A 17,512-nucleotide genomic window follows, 5' to 3' on the forward strand; every position below is an offset into this window, starting at 1 on the left:
GGTGGGAGCAGGGGATGGAGTCGTGTAGGGTGAGAACAAAGAAAGCATCATCTTATAAAGGCCCTTCTAGGCTGGCTTCCCCGCTGCATCTTCTCTCAGACAGAGGTGAGTCGGTGGTTCCCCTACTCACTTAACGCTCAGGACAGATCTTAGTTTTCAATGCTGGTGTGGTGTGACCAGCAAAGTCACAGGGCGGGCACTTTCACCTCCCCAGGAGGACAGCGAAGAAGGACAGCCCTTGGGTTACTGGAACAGAATTTCCCCTCTTGCTGGTCTGTTCTCCCTGCCATTTGTCTTCGGCAGAGGAGCTTGGGAAGAAATGGAATATTGACGGTGCTGGGCCTTGAACCCCTCTCTCTCAGGCAAGCAGTGCTGCTGGCCCTGCTTCTAGCATCCTCCCCTTAGTCCTTGGCTGTGTGGGGTGAAGGAGGGCTGAGCCTCCCCTGCAGGGCATAGATGCAGAGGGCGCCCCTTAGGGAGCAGCTGGTATGGACTGCTGTCCTTGGAGGCTGGGTGGGTGAGGATAGCATGTAGCACCAGTCTCTCCCTGCTCCCACTTACTCTCCTCTTGTGGTCTAGTGGGGAGATGAAGCCTTATCCTGAGGTAAGATTGGTTTGAAGCTCAGGCTTTGTGCAGCTGTGATGTCACCATTGGCCTTCCACGTGTGGACCTCAGGGGCACAAGTGAAGGTCCAGCTCTGGGTTGGAGGTGCCCATGATGCTCTTGTTCTTGGTGCAGTGTTCCGATGAGAGGAGGCTGTCTGGAATTTCTTTGGCAGCACTGAGCAGTCGCTTCTAAACTAGGCCCTACGAAGAAAAGGAAAGCGAAACAGGGCTTCTGCCATTCCATAGTCACAGTCGAAAGCAGATGAGTATGAGCGTTCAGGCTCACAACAGCACGAAAGTGGTTTGAATGAGCGTGCAGCTTGCTGACTTGGTTTTACTGGGCGAGAATTGTGTGGTTGAGAATCAGTGAGGAGTGTGTCGTTCCCTCCAGTTAACTTGTTAAGAAGTTCATCTTAGCTCACCTCTGATTTCTCATAATGATTCAGCTCTCTTGAGAAAATAGCTAGAAACCTGTTAGAGGTTAATTTTTTTTTTGTCTTCTTGGACCGAATTGAAGATTCACCTTCAGGGTGAATTTACCCAATGAGTCAGGTGTGGATGTGCTGGGGCAGAAGTGGGGGTGGGGGAGCATCTGGGCCTGCTCCCCAAGAGTGGGTGACGGGGCCCCAAAGCCTGTGGGGGAATGGACTCTCCGCCGACTAGAGTGTGGAGATGCTTGGGCCGTCTTGAACTGGGTTACACTCAAAACCGTGCCCGGTGCTCTTGCTTCTCAGAGAAGAGAGTGTGAAAACCAAGGCATCAGGCGTAGAAAGGTGCAAAGATGTCCTGAGCTGTCCTCCTTTCCTGTGTTACAGTGGAGGCTCAGTTCCGGGCCAAACGGTCCTCATGCCAGCCCGCAGCCGACTCTCTAGACCTTCCCCGCTAGCCACCTGCCTCAGATGGCCACGAGCAGTTTGACCTTGTGAGAAGGCATGGCCGGGCTGGGAAAATATAGGTGTGTGTGGTTCAGGAAGGAAAAGGTGGACAGACTTTCCATTTTCATCAAATACTTTGCAGCGGCACAGTGAGGGACAGAGGTGATGGGGGTTGTGGTCTAGAGCAGGAGTCCCCAGCCTCTGGGATCTAAGGCCTGATGATCTGAGCTAATGTAACAATAATAGGCATACAGTGCACGATAATTGTAATGCACTTGAATCATCCCCAAACCATTCCCCCCACCCCACCCTGTGGTCCATGGAAAATCTCTCTTCCAAGAAACAGGTCTCTGGTGCCAAAAATGTTGGGGACCACTGCTCTAGAGAGACAGACCCTGAGTTCTGACAGTTAGTTCTTTTACTCTAGAAACCAGTTGGGACTTTGTTTCCATGTTGATCATTCCCACAGATGGTGCCATTTAGAATCTATTGGTGACCCTTGAATACACTCAGATTCTTCTCTGCCATTTCCCTTTTCTTTGAACTAGGAGAGGTCACTGCCTCGTTACAGCCATCTCTTGGCGTCTAAACAGTAACAAAGGAGATGGGCAAACCGGCTCTGGGCTAAGCTGAGCTGCGGGCCTGTGAGGTGCCTCCCTCTCTCTTCTGGACTTCGTCTGCTTTGTCCTACTCTCTCCGCCAGTGAGGCAGGACTGCGGTCCTTGTACTCCACCTGGGATCGCTTGGACGCCACCCTCGGCACCTGTGTGGGAGCACTGAGTTAGTAGGTCAGGAGCAGGGCAGTTTCCTTACTCTGAGGCTTGGGCAGGAGAGGACACCCGTGTCTCTGGAGGCTAGAAAGTGCAGGGCGGCAGAATGGTTCCAAAGAAAGGCTGGCCATGAGTTCTGGAAGTTTCTTTCACTGAAAGATAGACTGCAAGTGGGTAAAGGAGGGAACTTAGGTTGTCTGTATTAGAAGGATTTAAAATGAATAGATTTCTGGGAACGGGTGTCATTTTCTGCTTGGGTTGTCCTAGCCCGACTGCCTAGGTGTTGTGAGACACCACACAAATGGAATATGGCTCAGAGAGAGAATGTATGTGCCCTCTCGCTCAGTCACGTCTAACTTTGTGACCCCGTGGACTGTGGCCCACCAGATTCCTCTGTCCGTGGGATTCTCCAGGCAGGAATACTGGAGTGGGCTGCCATTCCCTTCTCCAGGAGATCTTCCCAACCAGAGAGGTAATAATACCCCTCAGAGGAATCCCTTGGATAAAAGGGTATGGGTAAGACTTTTGGATAATAAAATTTTGATCCTATGAGGCTCAGGTGGTAAAGAATCTGCCTGCAATGGGGGAGACCTGGGTTCGATCCCTGGGTTGGGAAAATATCCTGGAGAAGGGAACGGCAACTCCCTCTGGTATTCTTGCATGAAGAATTCCATGGGCAGAGGAGCCTGGTGGGCTACAGTCCCTGGGGTTGCGAAGAGTGGACATGACTGAGCGACTTTCACTAGACATCATCCATCACTTTACAGGTGAAAAAAAAAATGCAGAGAGATCGTGACAGCAGGATTGGGCAAGGTCGTAAGGCAAGTTAATGACCAAGTTAGGACCAGGATCCAGGTCTTCTGGCTGCTCCCCTGCCATCCTTCCCTTCATCCTGCTCCCCCTGTAGTAGAGGGCAAGAGTGCATCGCCTTACAAACCACGCCGTTCCTGTTGGTCAAGAAAGCCGCTGACACCAGTGGCCAGGCAAATCCATTGGCACCAAACAAGGCATCAGGGTAACCCTGAAAGTGTTCATTGGGGTGAGAGACTTGACCTGCAGGAGGAAGAAACAGAAGCCTGAGGGTGGGGTGGGGGTGCTTTCCTGGTGGTGGCTGCTGAAACCCGATTCTCAGACACTCCAGTGTCCTTTGGGAAAGCCAACCTGAAAGGGTGTTGTCCTCCTCTTCCTCCTGACAGCCACCCCAGAGGTGGGCACTCCTGGAAGCTAAGAAAGCATTAGTGCAGACAAAGGTGGAGATAAATAAGACTGGAACCCACGCTGACCAGACCGTGAGCATGTGCACCAGAGTCACCTGTGGGACCACCTGTGAACAAAGCTTTTGCTGCTTCACAGAACAGCTCTTGGGAAAGCAAACCCCTGTCCTGCCTGGGCAAGTGACAGGCACAGTCAGCTACCACGTGGGCACATGCATGGGTGCGCACACACACACACACACACACACACATACACACGCACGCACGCCTACGCCTGGGTGCATATTTTAAAACCCGCTTTGCCCAGAATGCTATTAAGACATGTCCCAGTGCCCAGCATTGTGAAATATATTTAGAGTTGAGAATGTTCGGTGGAAATGTTCTGTACTGTTACTATTTCTCAATTGGGATGGATCGGCCTCAGCCACGAATCAGATAACATGGGGGTGGGGTGCACGGCCGTGTCACAGATGAGGGTGTGTGTGTACTTGCGATTGAGAAATCATGTGTTGTCTTTGGCACGCGGGTAAAGGGAAGGCAAGCAAACACAACTGTGATTGAGAAAGAGTTCTGCTAAGGGGCCTGAGTGCGATGGCCGACAGAAGCTGGGCACACTGGACCCCAGATACAGTCTTCAAGCCACCAGCCTGGGCTCATACTCACCCTGGGGCCCTCAGGGTGGTGACGTACTCTGGGCTCTCGTGGGACTTGGAAGGTGCTGGCAGTGGGTGGCTGGCCTGAGTGTCATGATCTGGGCACCGCTGACTGGAATGTATGATCCTCCCCTTCCCCACCTGCGTTTATCTAGTATCTTGTACCAGCAGCCCTCCAACCTTTGACTGTGGGCCTAACACATCTGTGTCCCAGCTGTGATGGGCAGTTCCCCTAAGAGTGCCTGCCTGCCGCCCCACCGCCCTCGGCTCCTACCTCTGGCTGCAGTACCTGCCCGGTTCCTTGGGGCTGAGGCCCCTGGGGAGGCGGCGGGCAAGGCGGGGGTGGATCCTGTATCCGGCGGAGGCACAGAGAGGCCTGAGAACAGGAGTGTGGGTGGAGGAAAGGCAGAGTTCCGGGCCAAACGGCCCTCATGCCAGCCCACAGCCGACTCTCTAGACCTTCCCCGCTAGCCACCCGCCTCCCTGCCCCTCATCAGCTCTATTGCTGGCTCCTGCCTGAGCGGTGGGGTCCGGTGGGCAAGGACCAGGATTGCAGGTTGGACCTGTGAACAGTGGTTACCAGGGCCCCTGTCTTCTGGGGTGCTGGGGTGATTGTGGGTGGCTGGCCCACCTCACGTGGCAGGGACAGTAAAATGAGATAACGTGCGTCAAAGTACTTTGGAAAACCAGCACCGAAGGCTCCCACCTTCCTTTTATAGAATGATGTTATCTGGCTTCTTCAAGCCTTTCTTTCCATCTGGGTTCAACCTCTGGTGGGAAGCAGAGGGAAAGCACGTCAAAAGCTGGGCCTTTGGGGAGGTTTTTTGTGTTGGAGAGTGACTGCAGGTCTAAGAACCCCTGGATACTCTAAGAGGAGCATCTGATGTCCCTGAAGGCCTCGGTTCACTAAGAACGCTTATTCAGAGCCTGCTCTGTGCCCGTCACTGGGTGGGCGCTGGGCTGTGAAAGACAGAGAAGGTACAGGGCGGCCCTCCGGGGTGTGTGGTCTCCTGGGGGAGCCGGGGGCTCTCACAGGGCAGCGCAGCATGGGCCGTGCTGTGAGCCTGGTAAGCAGAGGCACCTCGGCCTGTACGAATGGCCTATGCTAGTTTGACTGTGAAAGTTGTGTCTGTCTGACTGACCTGGGGCTTCCTCCGTCCTCCCTCCACAGTTGAATCTGACTTTTTCCCTTGGTCTCTGTGCCACAGGGTGAAGCACTAGGGCATGCCCTATCCTTCCAGCCCTTGGACAGGACCAGGTATAGATGCCGCCTTGGCAGCCATTCACGGGAAAGGGGGCTCTCGGCCACCTGTGGGATGATGAATGTGTCAGGGTCCACCTCCAGCTCCCACGCCCTCTGTCTCCCCTCCTCCTGTCAACCTGCTGGAGGGCTGGCTGTGAATTCCCCCAGTGGGGGTGGGCCTGCTTTCCATGCAACCAGAGCGGCAGCAACCTGTCTTTTCCTTTCCTGCAGGAAACTGCACAGCGGGATGAAGACGTACGGGTGTGAGCTCTGCGGAAAGCGGTTCCTGGACAGTCTGCGACTGAGAATGCACTTACTGGCTCACTCAGGTAGGCATGGATGCCCTGACCGGCCCATCTGAGCACAGACGCCCACCTCCTGCCTGCCTGCCTTTCCCCCACCCAGAGCGTGAACGTCTCTGCTGCTAGTGGGCCTTGGTCTGCCCCGTCCCGTGGATGCTCCTTCCAGGCTGCTGGAGTGAGAAGTCCATCCTGACCACATGACCATCTGGATGGGTCCATCCTCTGCCCTCCTGGGCTTCCTGGGGCATCGTGGGTACCCAGTGCCCTGTGTGATCCACCTTCCCAAGTAGACTGCAGTTTCATTAGCAGAACAGTTGTGGAATTAGGTTCTCGCTGTCTAATGAATCTGACTATTGGTTCACATTATACAGGAGCCTTTAATTAAATAGATATAGAAAGGTTGGAACACAAAGCTAGTTACAGCGTGCTGTCTTTTGCAAGTTAATTTTAATCCAATTCTGGTGGGGTCGACTCTGCGGCTGCTGGTGCTTTTGCTTGTGTTTGGGCAAAGCTTCTCTGCCTCACGAGGCGTGAAGGGAGGAGAGGCAAGCAGGCAGTGTACCCTGGCATTCTCGGTGGAGGGGCGGATACGGCAGGTCCAAGGCTGCTGCCTCGAGGCCAGGGGGGTTGCCTGGGTTCAGTGGGAGAGGCCGCCACACTTTCCATGGGGCCAGTGCTCTTTTCCCTCTAATTTCCTTGTCTTTGGGCTCTGGAGTCAGGTTTTAGGGGAGACGAGCCAACTGTCTTCTCATCTGGTCTTACTCTCTCCTGTCTTGTCCATGCCCAGCATCTGCTGTCCTTTTCCGTATTGCCTCCCTCACGGGGCCCTCCAGGCAGTTGGCAGTTCAGTGTCTGTGAAATGAGTCTGGACTTTGGGGTTGGCCAGATCCCCATCTCTGTGACCTCAGGCAGGTTTGTGAACCCCAGTTTCTGTATCTGTAAAGGGCAAGCTGTTGCTAACTCCTATCAGTTAGGTACCAGAATGTATGATGAAGGCGGCATACCCTTCTTAAACCGCAGTTGGTGTTCAGTAGCTGTCGATTGCTTCCACTTTCCCTCCCGCTTCCTCGGTTCTGAAGCTGTCGTCAGGGAGCGTGGCCATCGCCATGCTCCTGGAGGATGGTCTGAACGTCTGTGGCCTGTCTCACTGTCTTCATCGCCTTGGTCCTGCTGCTGGCAGCTTCATACGCATCCGCTCGCGCTGCCTTCCTGCACAGCCGTGTGCCTCTGCGACGTGTGGGGTGCTGTCCCTCTCACAGGCCTTCATAGCCCTGCATCAGGTGCTCTAACTCCTTCCCGTTCTTCCCTCTTGCAGGTCCAGGAGCTGGGCCACGCCGGGCAGCTGGGTGTGTCTGTGTCCGCCCGGCCCCTGTGTCTTTGTGTTCCTTCCCTCCTTCCCCTGGGGCCTCCCCTCCCCCACACCAGGCCCCAGGGCGCCATCCTCATCCCCCCCTGCCCCCCGTTGGCCCGGAGTCCTCTGAGTCCAGGCCTTCCTGGACTTGGCATCAAGCTGGGTGCCCGTGTGCTTTCTGGTGTGTTGTGATTTCTGGTGTGATTTGCACCTGCGATCTTCTGCTCCGGCTTCTTTGCAGGTTGTTCAGGGTTTAGCGAGGGGTCCCGTGTGCTCTCTGCCCACAGGTTGGCCACCCTCCTCCAGTCTTGCGTTTCATTTATTCCCTGCTTCTTGGCACCTGTGTTGGTCTGTACCCCACGTGCTGTCAGGCACTTCCATGCGGGTGATGCAGCCTGAAGATAAGGCTTCCTCGCACGCTGTAACTCAGCCCAGTAAGCTCCCTTGGTTCTTACTGTTTCCTGGGTCTAGCGTGCTAGCCATGCTCGCGTTCTGGTCGGTGTGCTCTGGTGCTGGTGTGCCGGCCAGCACAGCTTGCTCACCGAGCTCTGTGGCTTTGTTTATTCCATCCCTGTGCAGGGAATAACCCATCCCCAGTCTTCCCAGGTCTTCCAAGGTCTCTAGAATGATCCCATCCTTGACTGTCCCCCACCTCCGGCCAGAAGCGATCAAGCCTTCTTCTCAAGTCCGTATTTCTTTATCTGAAGCTGTCTCTGGGTACAGTCTTTCTTCTCTGTATTATTGTTATTAATGGAATTGCCTTATTTCCTCCCTCTTGGGAGTCAGGATTAGGAATTTGGGCATCTTCTTCCTAACCATGTGACCTTGGGCAAGAAATGTAAACCATCTGAACCTCTGAACGCAAGGCTCCATTAGATACTTAGCACTCTGCCCGGCACATGATAGATTCTCAGGAAATGTAACTGCCCTTTTCCTCAGTTTTCCCCTAATAGACTGGAATAAGCTCCTTGGGGACAGGGTCCGTCCCCGTGATGTGCAGCCCGTTAACCTGGTACAGTGCTGGAGTCTATAGATGCTGGTTGAGTGGATTACTACAACCTGGGAAGCCAGGCGACTTAAGAAAGCTCCGGTCTCTCACTGGGTCTCTCCTGCAACAGAAAGAGTTCAGACTGTGTCCCTAGGATTCCCTGCAGGGCACTGGCTACGTGTGAGTTAGCTGAGGCCTCTGTTGTGAACCCAGTTCTTCAGGAGTGTGGGTAGGTGGGTGGAGGGGCAGAAGGATGAGCAGCTGCTTACACACATTCAGGTGGGTCCAGGGGCCCCAGGTCGGGCAAGATGAGGAATGCACCGCCCCATGACTGAGTGGGGGCTCAAGATCCCACAGTCCCGCCTCGTGCATACCCTGGGGCCTGTTTTCCTAGGTTTCCTCTCTGTCCCTGGAGTCTGTGCAAATGATGTGTCCCTCTGAAATTCACTTGCCACTGCCCTTGAAAAAGAGGATTCGGTGATGGGGGAGGTCACGGCAGGGCCTTAGTTCGCCCTTACAGAGAGCTCAGAGCTTGCTTTGACTCTGATTTTTCTTTCTCTGGCCCCACATACCTCTCACCCTCGTGTCAGGATGGCTTGAGAAGAAAACAGTGACAAGGGCTTCGTGAGGCTAGATCTCGAATTGTTCGTCCCCCCTCTTTAAACAGTGAAGGCCCTGAGGCCTCTAGAGGGACCTGGCCGTGTCGGGATGCCAGGCCTTCTCCCAGATTCCAGTAGCAGAAATTGTACTTTCCTCATTCCAATTCCTCCCTCCTGTTCCGCGATAACAGAAGTATGTGCGGTCTTCGAGGAGACGTTCAATTAGATGACGTGAGATTTTCTTGCCGCTCTGTACTGAAGGCTCCGTGCAGGGAGCAGACAGCCAGGATGGCCCCTGAGCATCTGGGGGGCTACCCCCGCCTTAGAGGAGCTCACCAGGGGCTGCAGCAGCAGCGCCGAGAGGCGCAGAACTAGAGTTGCCCTGGGGACCATGTTTTCAAACGGGGGCAGGCGTGGGAAAAGGGGGTCTGGGCTCTGGGTCGAGGTCAGGGAACTCCTGACTTCCCCTGAAGGCCATCTTTGCCCCGAAAAGGCTCATCCTCACTGCCTCTCCTCCTCGGAGCTGCACAGGCTCACTGCCTTGCAGGCTCTGCGTGCGCCGCCCCACCCCCTCTTGGCGAGCGTGGCCCGTGTTTGTTATTGTAGTTCTGGCGCTGGGCCAGGCCTGGCTGGGCGCCAGCCTTGTGGGTACAGTGTGTACAGTGAGTGCTGAGCCAAGTTTGTCATCATACACGATTAATTTTTTTTTTTTCTCATCTGGTAGGGGTGGGGTGAAGGAGGAGGCAAGAAGGAGTTTCTCCAGTGCTTGAGAACAGGCCTCATTGAATTCTGCGGAGATATTATTTCTGAAAAGATAAAGCGCTCTGGCTCACCCTTCCTCCCCAGCGTTCCTCTTTCTCGAATTATCTTCCTCCTCTCCTCTGCGTTTCCCTACCCGAGGAAATCAGCCTGTGTGAGATCGACACCATGAGGTCTTATTTTCAGTGACTGGAATACCAAATTTATACTCCTAAATCAGTTTGCATTGTGTTGAAATTGACAATTTGTTTAATTAGAAGTTTGCCCTGTAGGAGGCCCTTCTTAGAGACAATTCTTTCTCTCTCTCTCTCTGTCTCTTTCTTTTTTCTTTTTTAAGATCCTAAATGGTGGTAGTGAATGTTCAGTTTAATTGAAGTTTTGATTTCGATTTGAATGCGTTAACTAACCAAGTGTTTGTGAGTTATACCTGATGATAACAATAAGTTTAGATTAACAAACAATAACCTAACTCACTCAGTAATGAGATTGATCTGGCAAGACCCCGCGTTCTCAGAGGTGGTTTGGAGATCAGGAGGGTTTGAGCTCTGAGAAGGAGATTTGGGGTGAGAAGAGCAACCACTGGAGTGCTTTGCAAAGCTGCTCCTTGTGGAATGTGAATCTCAGGTGCAGGGAACAGGGGAAGGGTCCCAGCCCCTGTGTGCGCCCAGATCTCTCTGAAATCTCCCACCCAGTCCTTTGCTGCCCCTTCCCTTGTGGGGGCCTCTGTGACCCGCTGTGTCCTTGCCATTCCTGTTCTCTCTTAAGAGAACGTCCTCGCTCTGGGATGTCCGTGCAGAAACCACAGACTCGGGCGATGACTCGAGTTGATCCTGTGATGTGCTGGGGTAAGGTTTCCCATTAGGTTTCCCCCAGCTTGGCCTAATGTCCTGGTGGATTATAACAGCACACCCATCGCTGCTTGCCCCTATTTTTTGCCTTGGCCGCATACTGTTTAGAGGCTTGCATATTTCTGTGGCCTGCTTCTATTCTGGGAGTGTCATTCATTTTTGGAGCCAGCAGATGCTTCGGGCTCTGTGTACTTAACCCTGGAGAACAGGCAGCACCCCTGCCCTCTGGGTGCTTATGTCTAGTAGGAAGGATGTCTGATACTGTGAAGTTACGGTAAAAGAAGGTGATATGTGCAGATCGCTAAGACAGAGTTCTAGGAGGAATTCAGAAGAGGAATGGGGCTCCTGGAGAAGGTGGTAGAATGGGTTTCTGAGATGACCTGAGGTGGGCAGCCCGTGCCTCCTGGGGTGATGCTCAGTGTAGCTGGGGAGTACAGGCTGGGCATGGGGTGGCGGAGAGGCAAGATTGCAGGGGCCTCGAGTTGCAAAGTGAGTTGTACTTTACCTAGGGCACTCAGAAACCATTGGAAGATTGGATAAGGCAGGGACACTTTTATTCCTCTGGAATGGAAAGGACTGTTGGTCTTTTTAATGTACTCTAGACTGGAGTATAGGGTTCATAAGACTCTTAGGGGAGGTGGTGCGCCTGAGGCATGGCTGGAGTGTGGTGTGGTCTGTGCCTCTTGCCCTGGTTGGGGGCACGCAGCCTTCCTTTGGGAGTCCTGTCTGCATGCTCCCTCGTCCTTGCCCTTCTCCGGGCTGTGTGAGCCATGTCGAGGACCACCCCCAAAAGCAGATTCTTCCCCATAGTTAGAAGCACCAGGAAAGAGCATGGTCTTTGGCCAACAGATTTTTCTGGTTGCAGCAGCAGCGTGGTGTGGCCGGGCGTATCATCCGGGGCCGGGTCACTGGCTGGCAGGGAAAAGGGCAGGTGGGGTTGGGGTCAGAAACACAATTGTTTCCTCTCTTGCTTTTCCCTGTCCTGATGGGATGGAAGTCACAAACTTTTACGAGATGTCAAAGATCTGTGGATTGTGTACTTGGCCTCCTTTTTCTTTTTTTTATCTTTTGGGAACCACTAACGTTTGGGTCCTTCTTTGCAAAGACAGAATGTGGGGAGGGGGCAAAGGAGATGTGACTGTGAGGTGGAGCTTATGAACTGGTCCCACACTGATGATAGAGAAGCATCTTAGGATGCAAAGATGGCTGCTTGGGGCCTGCAGCTTCTCCTGACCTTGCATTCTCTCTCCTGTCTTTCTCTTCTTTCCTCCCAGATTACCCATCTGCTAGGAACACGAGAACAGGGTTGTCTGGGCGGCTCTGAACCGAGGGTCCATTTGCTCCCTCTCTGCTCGCTCCCTTCTGCTCTTGGCTTTCTGCCATTGGGGTAGAAGCAGGAGATAACCAAGAAGAGACTTCCCAGGTCCTGGATCTGCAGAGGTGGGCTCGATCGAGGGTTAAGCTGGGGTGTGAGTGGCTCAGAGACCGCCTTCACCTTCCCTTTGGTCTAGGGGGTGCAGGGACGAGGAGAAGCCACTATCCCCGGCTCTGTCTCCAGCACGCTCCCCTCTCTCCCTCCCTGCTCTGAATCTGGCCTGCTTCCCGAACTTTTTCCCAGAGTGGTGTCGTCACTGGCCTGCCGGCAGGTCTGGATGTTCTGCCAGCATTCCAGAGAGTTTATGATCACTTGCAGATGTGCCTCCAAGAACACACTGTACCCAAAGCAGAAATTAATGCAGGCTTGACTGCCGTCCAAGCCCATACACGGGAGAGAGGAAAAAGAAAACAAAAACTGTTTAATGCTGTTTATAAATTATACACTGGCTGATGAAAAATACATTTCTTCCCCCCCTCCTCCTCCCTGCCCCTTGCTGCCCCCCACCCCCGCCCCTTCTCCCTTTCTGCCTCGAGCCTAAACGGAGACCAGAAGAATATGGTTTTGCCTTTTAGCTCCTGTTTTGGCTGGGATCCGAAACCCCACTGCTGATTCACAGCCAGGGTATTTTTCCCCTTTACCTGATGAAATATACTGATTTTTCCAGCCCAGATGGGGTGTTTTTGGTTTTGTTTTCTTTTTTTTTTTCTTTTCTTTTTGCCAGGGATCTTGTTTATAGCAAATGGCAGGTCCTGAGGTGGCATTGGGTGCGATGGTGGCCCCGGGGTAGATAAAGCCCCCCCATCTCCCCACCGTAATGCTGCTGGAGGTGTGTGCCTGGGTCCCTCAGGTGTTATGTTGGGCCAGCTGAACAGAGAAAGTTCAGAAAGTTCATGGCAGGTCATTGTATTAAACAGTGTTTTCACCACTTCCGTCCTGCCCCTTCACCTGCAGTCCCTGTGTGAAAAAAGGGGTTCACATAGCACCCCCCCAACACACACACGTCTCTCCCTCCATATGGTGCCTTAGCAGGGGTTTGGGAAGCGCATGCATCTACCCCTCTGGAGCCCAGCCTCTCCCCCTATGCTCGAGTCCCCCCGTCCCAATTTATTCTATAAATTCGTTTCCACATTATGTCTATCCATTTACATGGCTTTTGTGTTTTTTAATACCGCTAATGTTTATCATTTGCCCAACAGGCTCGACAGATTTTGCTTCCTGTAGAGCATCGAGGCTTTAGAGCCCCCTCGTTGCTAAGTAGCAGCCTCCCTGTACTGTAATGGGTTGATTTTGTATTCCGTTCAGCGCTGTATCTTATTTTTGTATGCAAGACAAAGTGTTTTGATGGAGGACGATTGCGGCAGTGTCTGGAGGCTGTTTGGAGTTTTATGGGCTGTACAGTACACTGTGTGCTCTCCGAACAGAACACAGGCTGTTGAATTTGGGATTGGATTTGTCATTTTCCCCCCCTCGGAGAGGAGCCTGTCAGATAGAACATTACTTTAAGGGTGGAGGGAAGAAAGTGGAAATTATGTAATAACCTTCTTTTTCTCTCTCTGTTTCACTGCGTGTGTGTGTATCTCTCTCTCTGATTTTTCTATCCCAAAATAGGGTGGTTTCTACCGGCCCCCCCCTCCCACCCCAGCCCGCAACACACACTCCCTTCCGTGCCATCTGATTCTGTCGAGATAATGACGTGCGTATCAGGAAATGATGGCCCTCGAGAGATGGATGCTGGGACATCTCTGTCTGTCTGTCTGTCTGTTCTCCTGTTCTGTCCTTCCCCCTCCCTTGCTCCCGCCACCCTGCCACCTTCTGGGCTGCCTTGCTGGCCCTTGTTTTTGTCTGGGGCTGGCTGGCTGTGGGGTGGCAGGGGAGGATGTTGGTGAGGAATCCACCCAAAGGCGATGCCATGTTCTTACTTCTGGGGTTCTTTTCACCTTCCTGGGTGTGCACCCTGCCAGGATTGCTGCGTGGTCCTCCGCTGCCCTCTTCGCCCTCAGCCCTTGGGCCTTGCTCTCTTCCCGGTCTGTCCTGGGTCCCAGTGTCCAGGGCTGTACCCAAGAGACCAGCTGCCCCCAGACCAAGGCGTGACGGTTCTCTCTGCCAGCTGTCCTCCATGCGGCCTTCTGAGCTCTCTCCGGTAGCAGGTGTTTCTTTTTCAGCTCTGCCCTTCTCCTCGCTTCCATTTCTTCCCCCGTCTCCTTTCACCGCACTTCACCTCTTTGTTTTTGCATCTGTGTCGGGCCCAGCCCTTTCTTAGTGCTCCTCTACGTCTCCTAGCTTCTTCCTTACGTCTTCATTAGACTTGGTCTCTTGCCATGCAGGGGAGGCCTTGGCTGTCTCACAGAGTTCGAAGGTTTTTCATTGGGAAGTTGAGGGTGGTTGGGGTGTGGAATAAATTGTTACTCTGGCCTGGAAGGCCTGAGGAGGACTCCAGAGTGCTCCCGGCACCTTAGCCTTGTGTGTTCCTGCCCCATACCTCTAGGGAACCAGAGTGGGGCTTTTCTGGCTTGATTCCTGCTTTTCCTAGGTTCCTGGATGTTTCCTTATGTTGAACTGAGTGTGGTTGAGTATGGATAAGCAGGGTTAGGTCTGGTAAGATCCTTGTTGGACTTTGGTGCTAAAAAAGTGCATCTTGCTGGCACTGTGCCCCCAGAGGTCTGTACCATGCCCCTGAATGCAGAGCCCACTGGGCACCTGGGAGTGTGCTTACCCTCACGTCCTGTGGCCGGGCAGAATACCCAGCACACAGAAGGCTTTTGATGAGGGTTTGTTGAATAAGGGATAATACCCTGTTACTAAAGAGTTTGTACTTCAGGGCACAGATCTGGGTTTGGTGAAGCTTCTACCCTCTCTCAGAAAAGATGATGAATATCAAATGTTAGAGCCCCCCACCCACCCCTTGAGGAATGGACCCATGCAGTGGAGCGGGGGGGGGGGGAGCGGGGGGGGGGCGGGGAGGGCAGGAGTTGTTGCTGAAGCTTCTGCTTTTTGAACTTCAGAAAGAAGGGGCCTCTCTACATACCATGAGGAGCCACCAGTTGGCGTCCCCAGAGTTGCAGCGACTGAGTGGGGAGATTCAAGTTTAAGGGTAGGATGGTGACATCTGCTGTGCTCTGGGGACCCTGGGCTTCCCAGGTGGTGCTGGTGGTAAAGAGCCCGCCTGCCAGTGCAGGAGACATAAGAGATGCAGGTTCAGTTCCCGGGTTGGAAAGATCTCCTGGAGAAAGAAATGACAACCCACTCCAGTGTTCTTGCCTGGAGAATCCCCATGGACAGAGGAGCCTGGCGAGCGACAGTCCGTGGGGTTGCAAAGAGTCGGACATGACTGAGGTAACTTAGCATCCATGCTGGGGGCCCTCAGAACGTGGGGGCAGCCATGTTTTCAGGCCTCAGGTTTGCAATCTGCAAGGGGCAAGACAGATTCTCCTGCCTTTGGTAAGCTGCCGTTGGTCCCAGTGGACCTGGTGGCCACCTCTGCATTTCAGGGCCCTCTTCTCAGTGAGCCTGGTTGAGAGCTGCAGACAGACCCTAAGTCCTGTCTCACCCAGAGCTGCCAGGTCCAGCAGTGCATGCGGCAGCCTCCTGCCTCCACCCTGGGCTTCAGTGACTCTCAGTGAAGGAGCGTGGCAGCCGCCCCTTTCTTAGGTGTTCCATCTGCCTGGGTCACGTCTGACTGGAGCAAAGCACTGGTCCTTTCGTGGTCTGTGCATGTATATGTATGTGTGTGCGTGTCTTGGAGAGGAACCAGGAAGGTGAGTGGCCCTGGAGGTGATGAGCAGTGTACCTAGAGGTTTAGGGGTCTGTTCTGCTGTGCTTCCAGACTTATCCATTAATTAGGGTCGGGGCAGAAGCAGGACTGGGCCATCTTTCGGGAAGGACACTCCTTCTTGGAAGATGTGGAAAAGCTACAGTTATGTTCCCAGTCGTGAGGGCAGCTCTGTGTGTGTGTGCATGTGTATGTGTGTGTGTGTGCACACCTAAGAAAAAGAGATGAAGAAGAAGCGTTTACATGAAATACTCAAAATTGTCCCTTTGCTCTAATGGCTCCGCACAGACCATTACCTTGCAGATTTAAAAACTAAATGAGCTCATCATATCTAGTGACTTCCCTCGACATTCATGCCTGATTGCAAAGCCTGTGTTACCTTTGAATTTCGACTTCGTTGTTTGTTATTAATGCTTAGATATGGATGGTATGTTTCCCTCTCTTGGATTCTACCGTGGACATGTTGGTTTGGTGTGATGAATGGAAATGTTTCTCAACAGGGATCCCACGCAAGAACCTTTTCATTTACAAAAATCGTATTGGAGTACAGTTGCGTTACAGTGTTACGCTGTTGCTGTGCAGCCATATGTATCCAGCAGCCTTCAACCTTTTTGGTTTCAGCAACCCATTTTGTGGAAGACAATTTTTCCACCATTGGAGGTGAGGGGGATGGTTTCAGGATGATTCAGGTGTGTTACATTTATTGTGAACTTTATTCCTGTTATTACATCAGCTCCACCTCAGATCATCAAGCCTTCGATCCCAGAGGTTGGGGGCCCCTCCATACATATGTCCACTCTTTTTTTTTGGATTTCCTTCCCATTTAGGCCACTGCAGAGCAAACAGAGTTCCTTGTGCTATGCGGTAGGTTCTCAAGAAGCTTTTCATTTAAAAAATAGCCCCGTGATCTCTAGGATGGAGTCTAGAGTTTCCGAGGAATCCAGTGGGCTGAGGTGGTACTTTGGGCTGACGGGTTGACTTTGGAGGGGGCAGAAGTTTTTACATGTTTTAATTTAATAACTTGGGTTTCCTGTGAATGGTTCTGCGTTCCATGCAGTACTCTTGCATTTTCATAACTGTCTCTTCCACTTTGGGCAGAGGAAGGGAGGGAAGAAATAACAGCAGCAGTATTCTGTGGGCAAAGGAAGAAAACAAGAGAACGGGGCAGAGAACAGGCTAAATTTAAAATTGTAATTGGCTGACTTCCACTGGCTTGCGGGTGTTTTAATGACTCATAATAACTTCATTTAAAACCAGCTGAGCAGAAAATAGATTGGAGAGGAGCCTCGGGCCATTATGGATTTGTTTTTTTTGACAAGCTCGGTGTTCGGCAGCCAGGAAGGCTCTCAGAGAGGGCTTGGCTGTGTTCGCTCCCTCTCTCTCTCTGAGGGTTGGTGGTCTGCCCGGGAGAGATTGTATAGAAACCCAGGACTGCCTTTTTTTTTTTTTCACCCTCCCTATTTTTTTTAACTGATTAAAAATAGACGCCTTGAGGTATTATTTTAGCATCAGTATGTTTTTTTTTTTTTTAACTTTTGATGTGGTAAATGGAACATAAATAAAATTGTTTTTGAAATTACTGAATTAATTAGGTAGTAAAGCCACTACAATGCATACATTTCCTTTGCCGGTTGCCCTGATCCATATTTGGGGGCCGTTCCCCTTTTTTCTCAATCCCCTACTTTTTTCTCCCTGCCCCCCACCCCAGCCCCACCTTCCTCCCCACGCTGACCCTCCCTTTGAATGGCAGGGCCCTTTTATCATCCTGGCTGGGACAGCTAGATGATTTCTCTTTTTTTAAGATCTGTAGGATTTTGACAGGATTGGTTCCGTCCTGCTATCCAGTCAGCTTGAGGAAGCACGAATTTTGGGAATTGCCAGAAAAGGCGCTAACCTGCCTCTAGCCGTTTTAAAATAGATCCTGCCTGCTTCCCGAGCGAGGAACAGTGCCAGTGGACCAGTGATCTTTTTCCTCTTCTCTTTTTAAAGTCAGCCGGCTTAGCCACAGGCTGCGTCGGTCTGGGCAGGACGTGAGGCCGCCCACCCCACCGCACCCCGATCTGATTGCTCATGGCCTTTCATCTGTCCCCTTATGGCACCTGTCTGTGTCATCGCTATTTATTTGCTTGTCCTTTTTCACCTACCAGACTCTTGAGC

The 17,512-nt window shown here is 52.6% G+C and overlaps 1 protein-coding gene across 3 annotated transcripts in view; it reads left to right on the top strand.

Moving 5' to 3' along the window:
* ZBTB16 (zinc finger and BTB domain containing 16) overlaps window positions 1-17,512 on the top strand; it is a 199,518-nt gene that overhangs the window by 91,573 nt on the left and 90,433 nt on the right. For all 3 annotated transcript variants that reach the window (XM_069555064.1, XM_069555066.1, XM_069555067.1), the window contains exon 3: window positions 5,593-5,690. In XM_069555064.1, coding sequence (XP_069411165.1) covers window positions 5,593-5,690 — 98 coding nt within the window. The remainder of the gene's footprint in view (window positions 1-5,592; window positions 5,691-17,512) is intronic.

This window comes from Ovis canadensis, chromosome 15, assembly GCF_042477335.2.
Source record: "Ovis canadensis isolate MfBH-ARS-UI-01 breed Bighorn chromosome 15, ARS-UI_OviCan_v2, whole genome shotgun sequence".
NCBI lineage: Eukaryota > Metazoa > Chordata > Mammalia > Artiodactyla > Bovidae > Ovis > Ovis canadensis.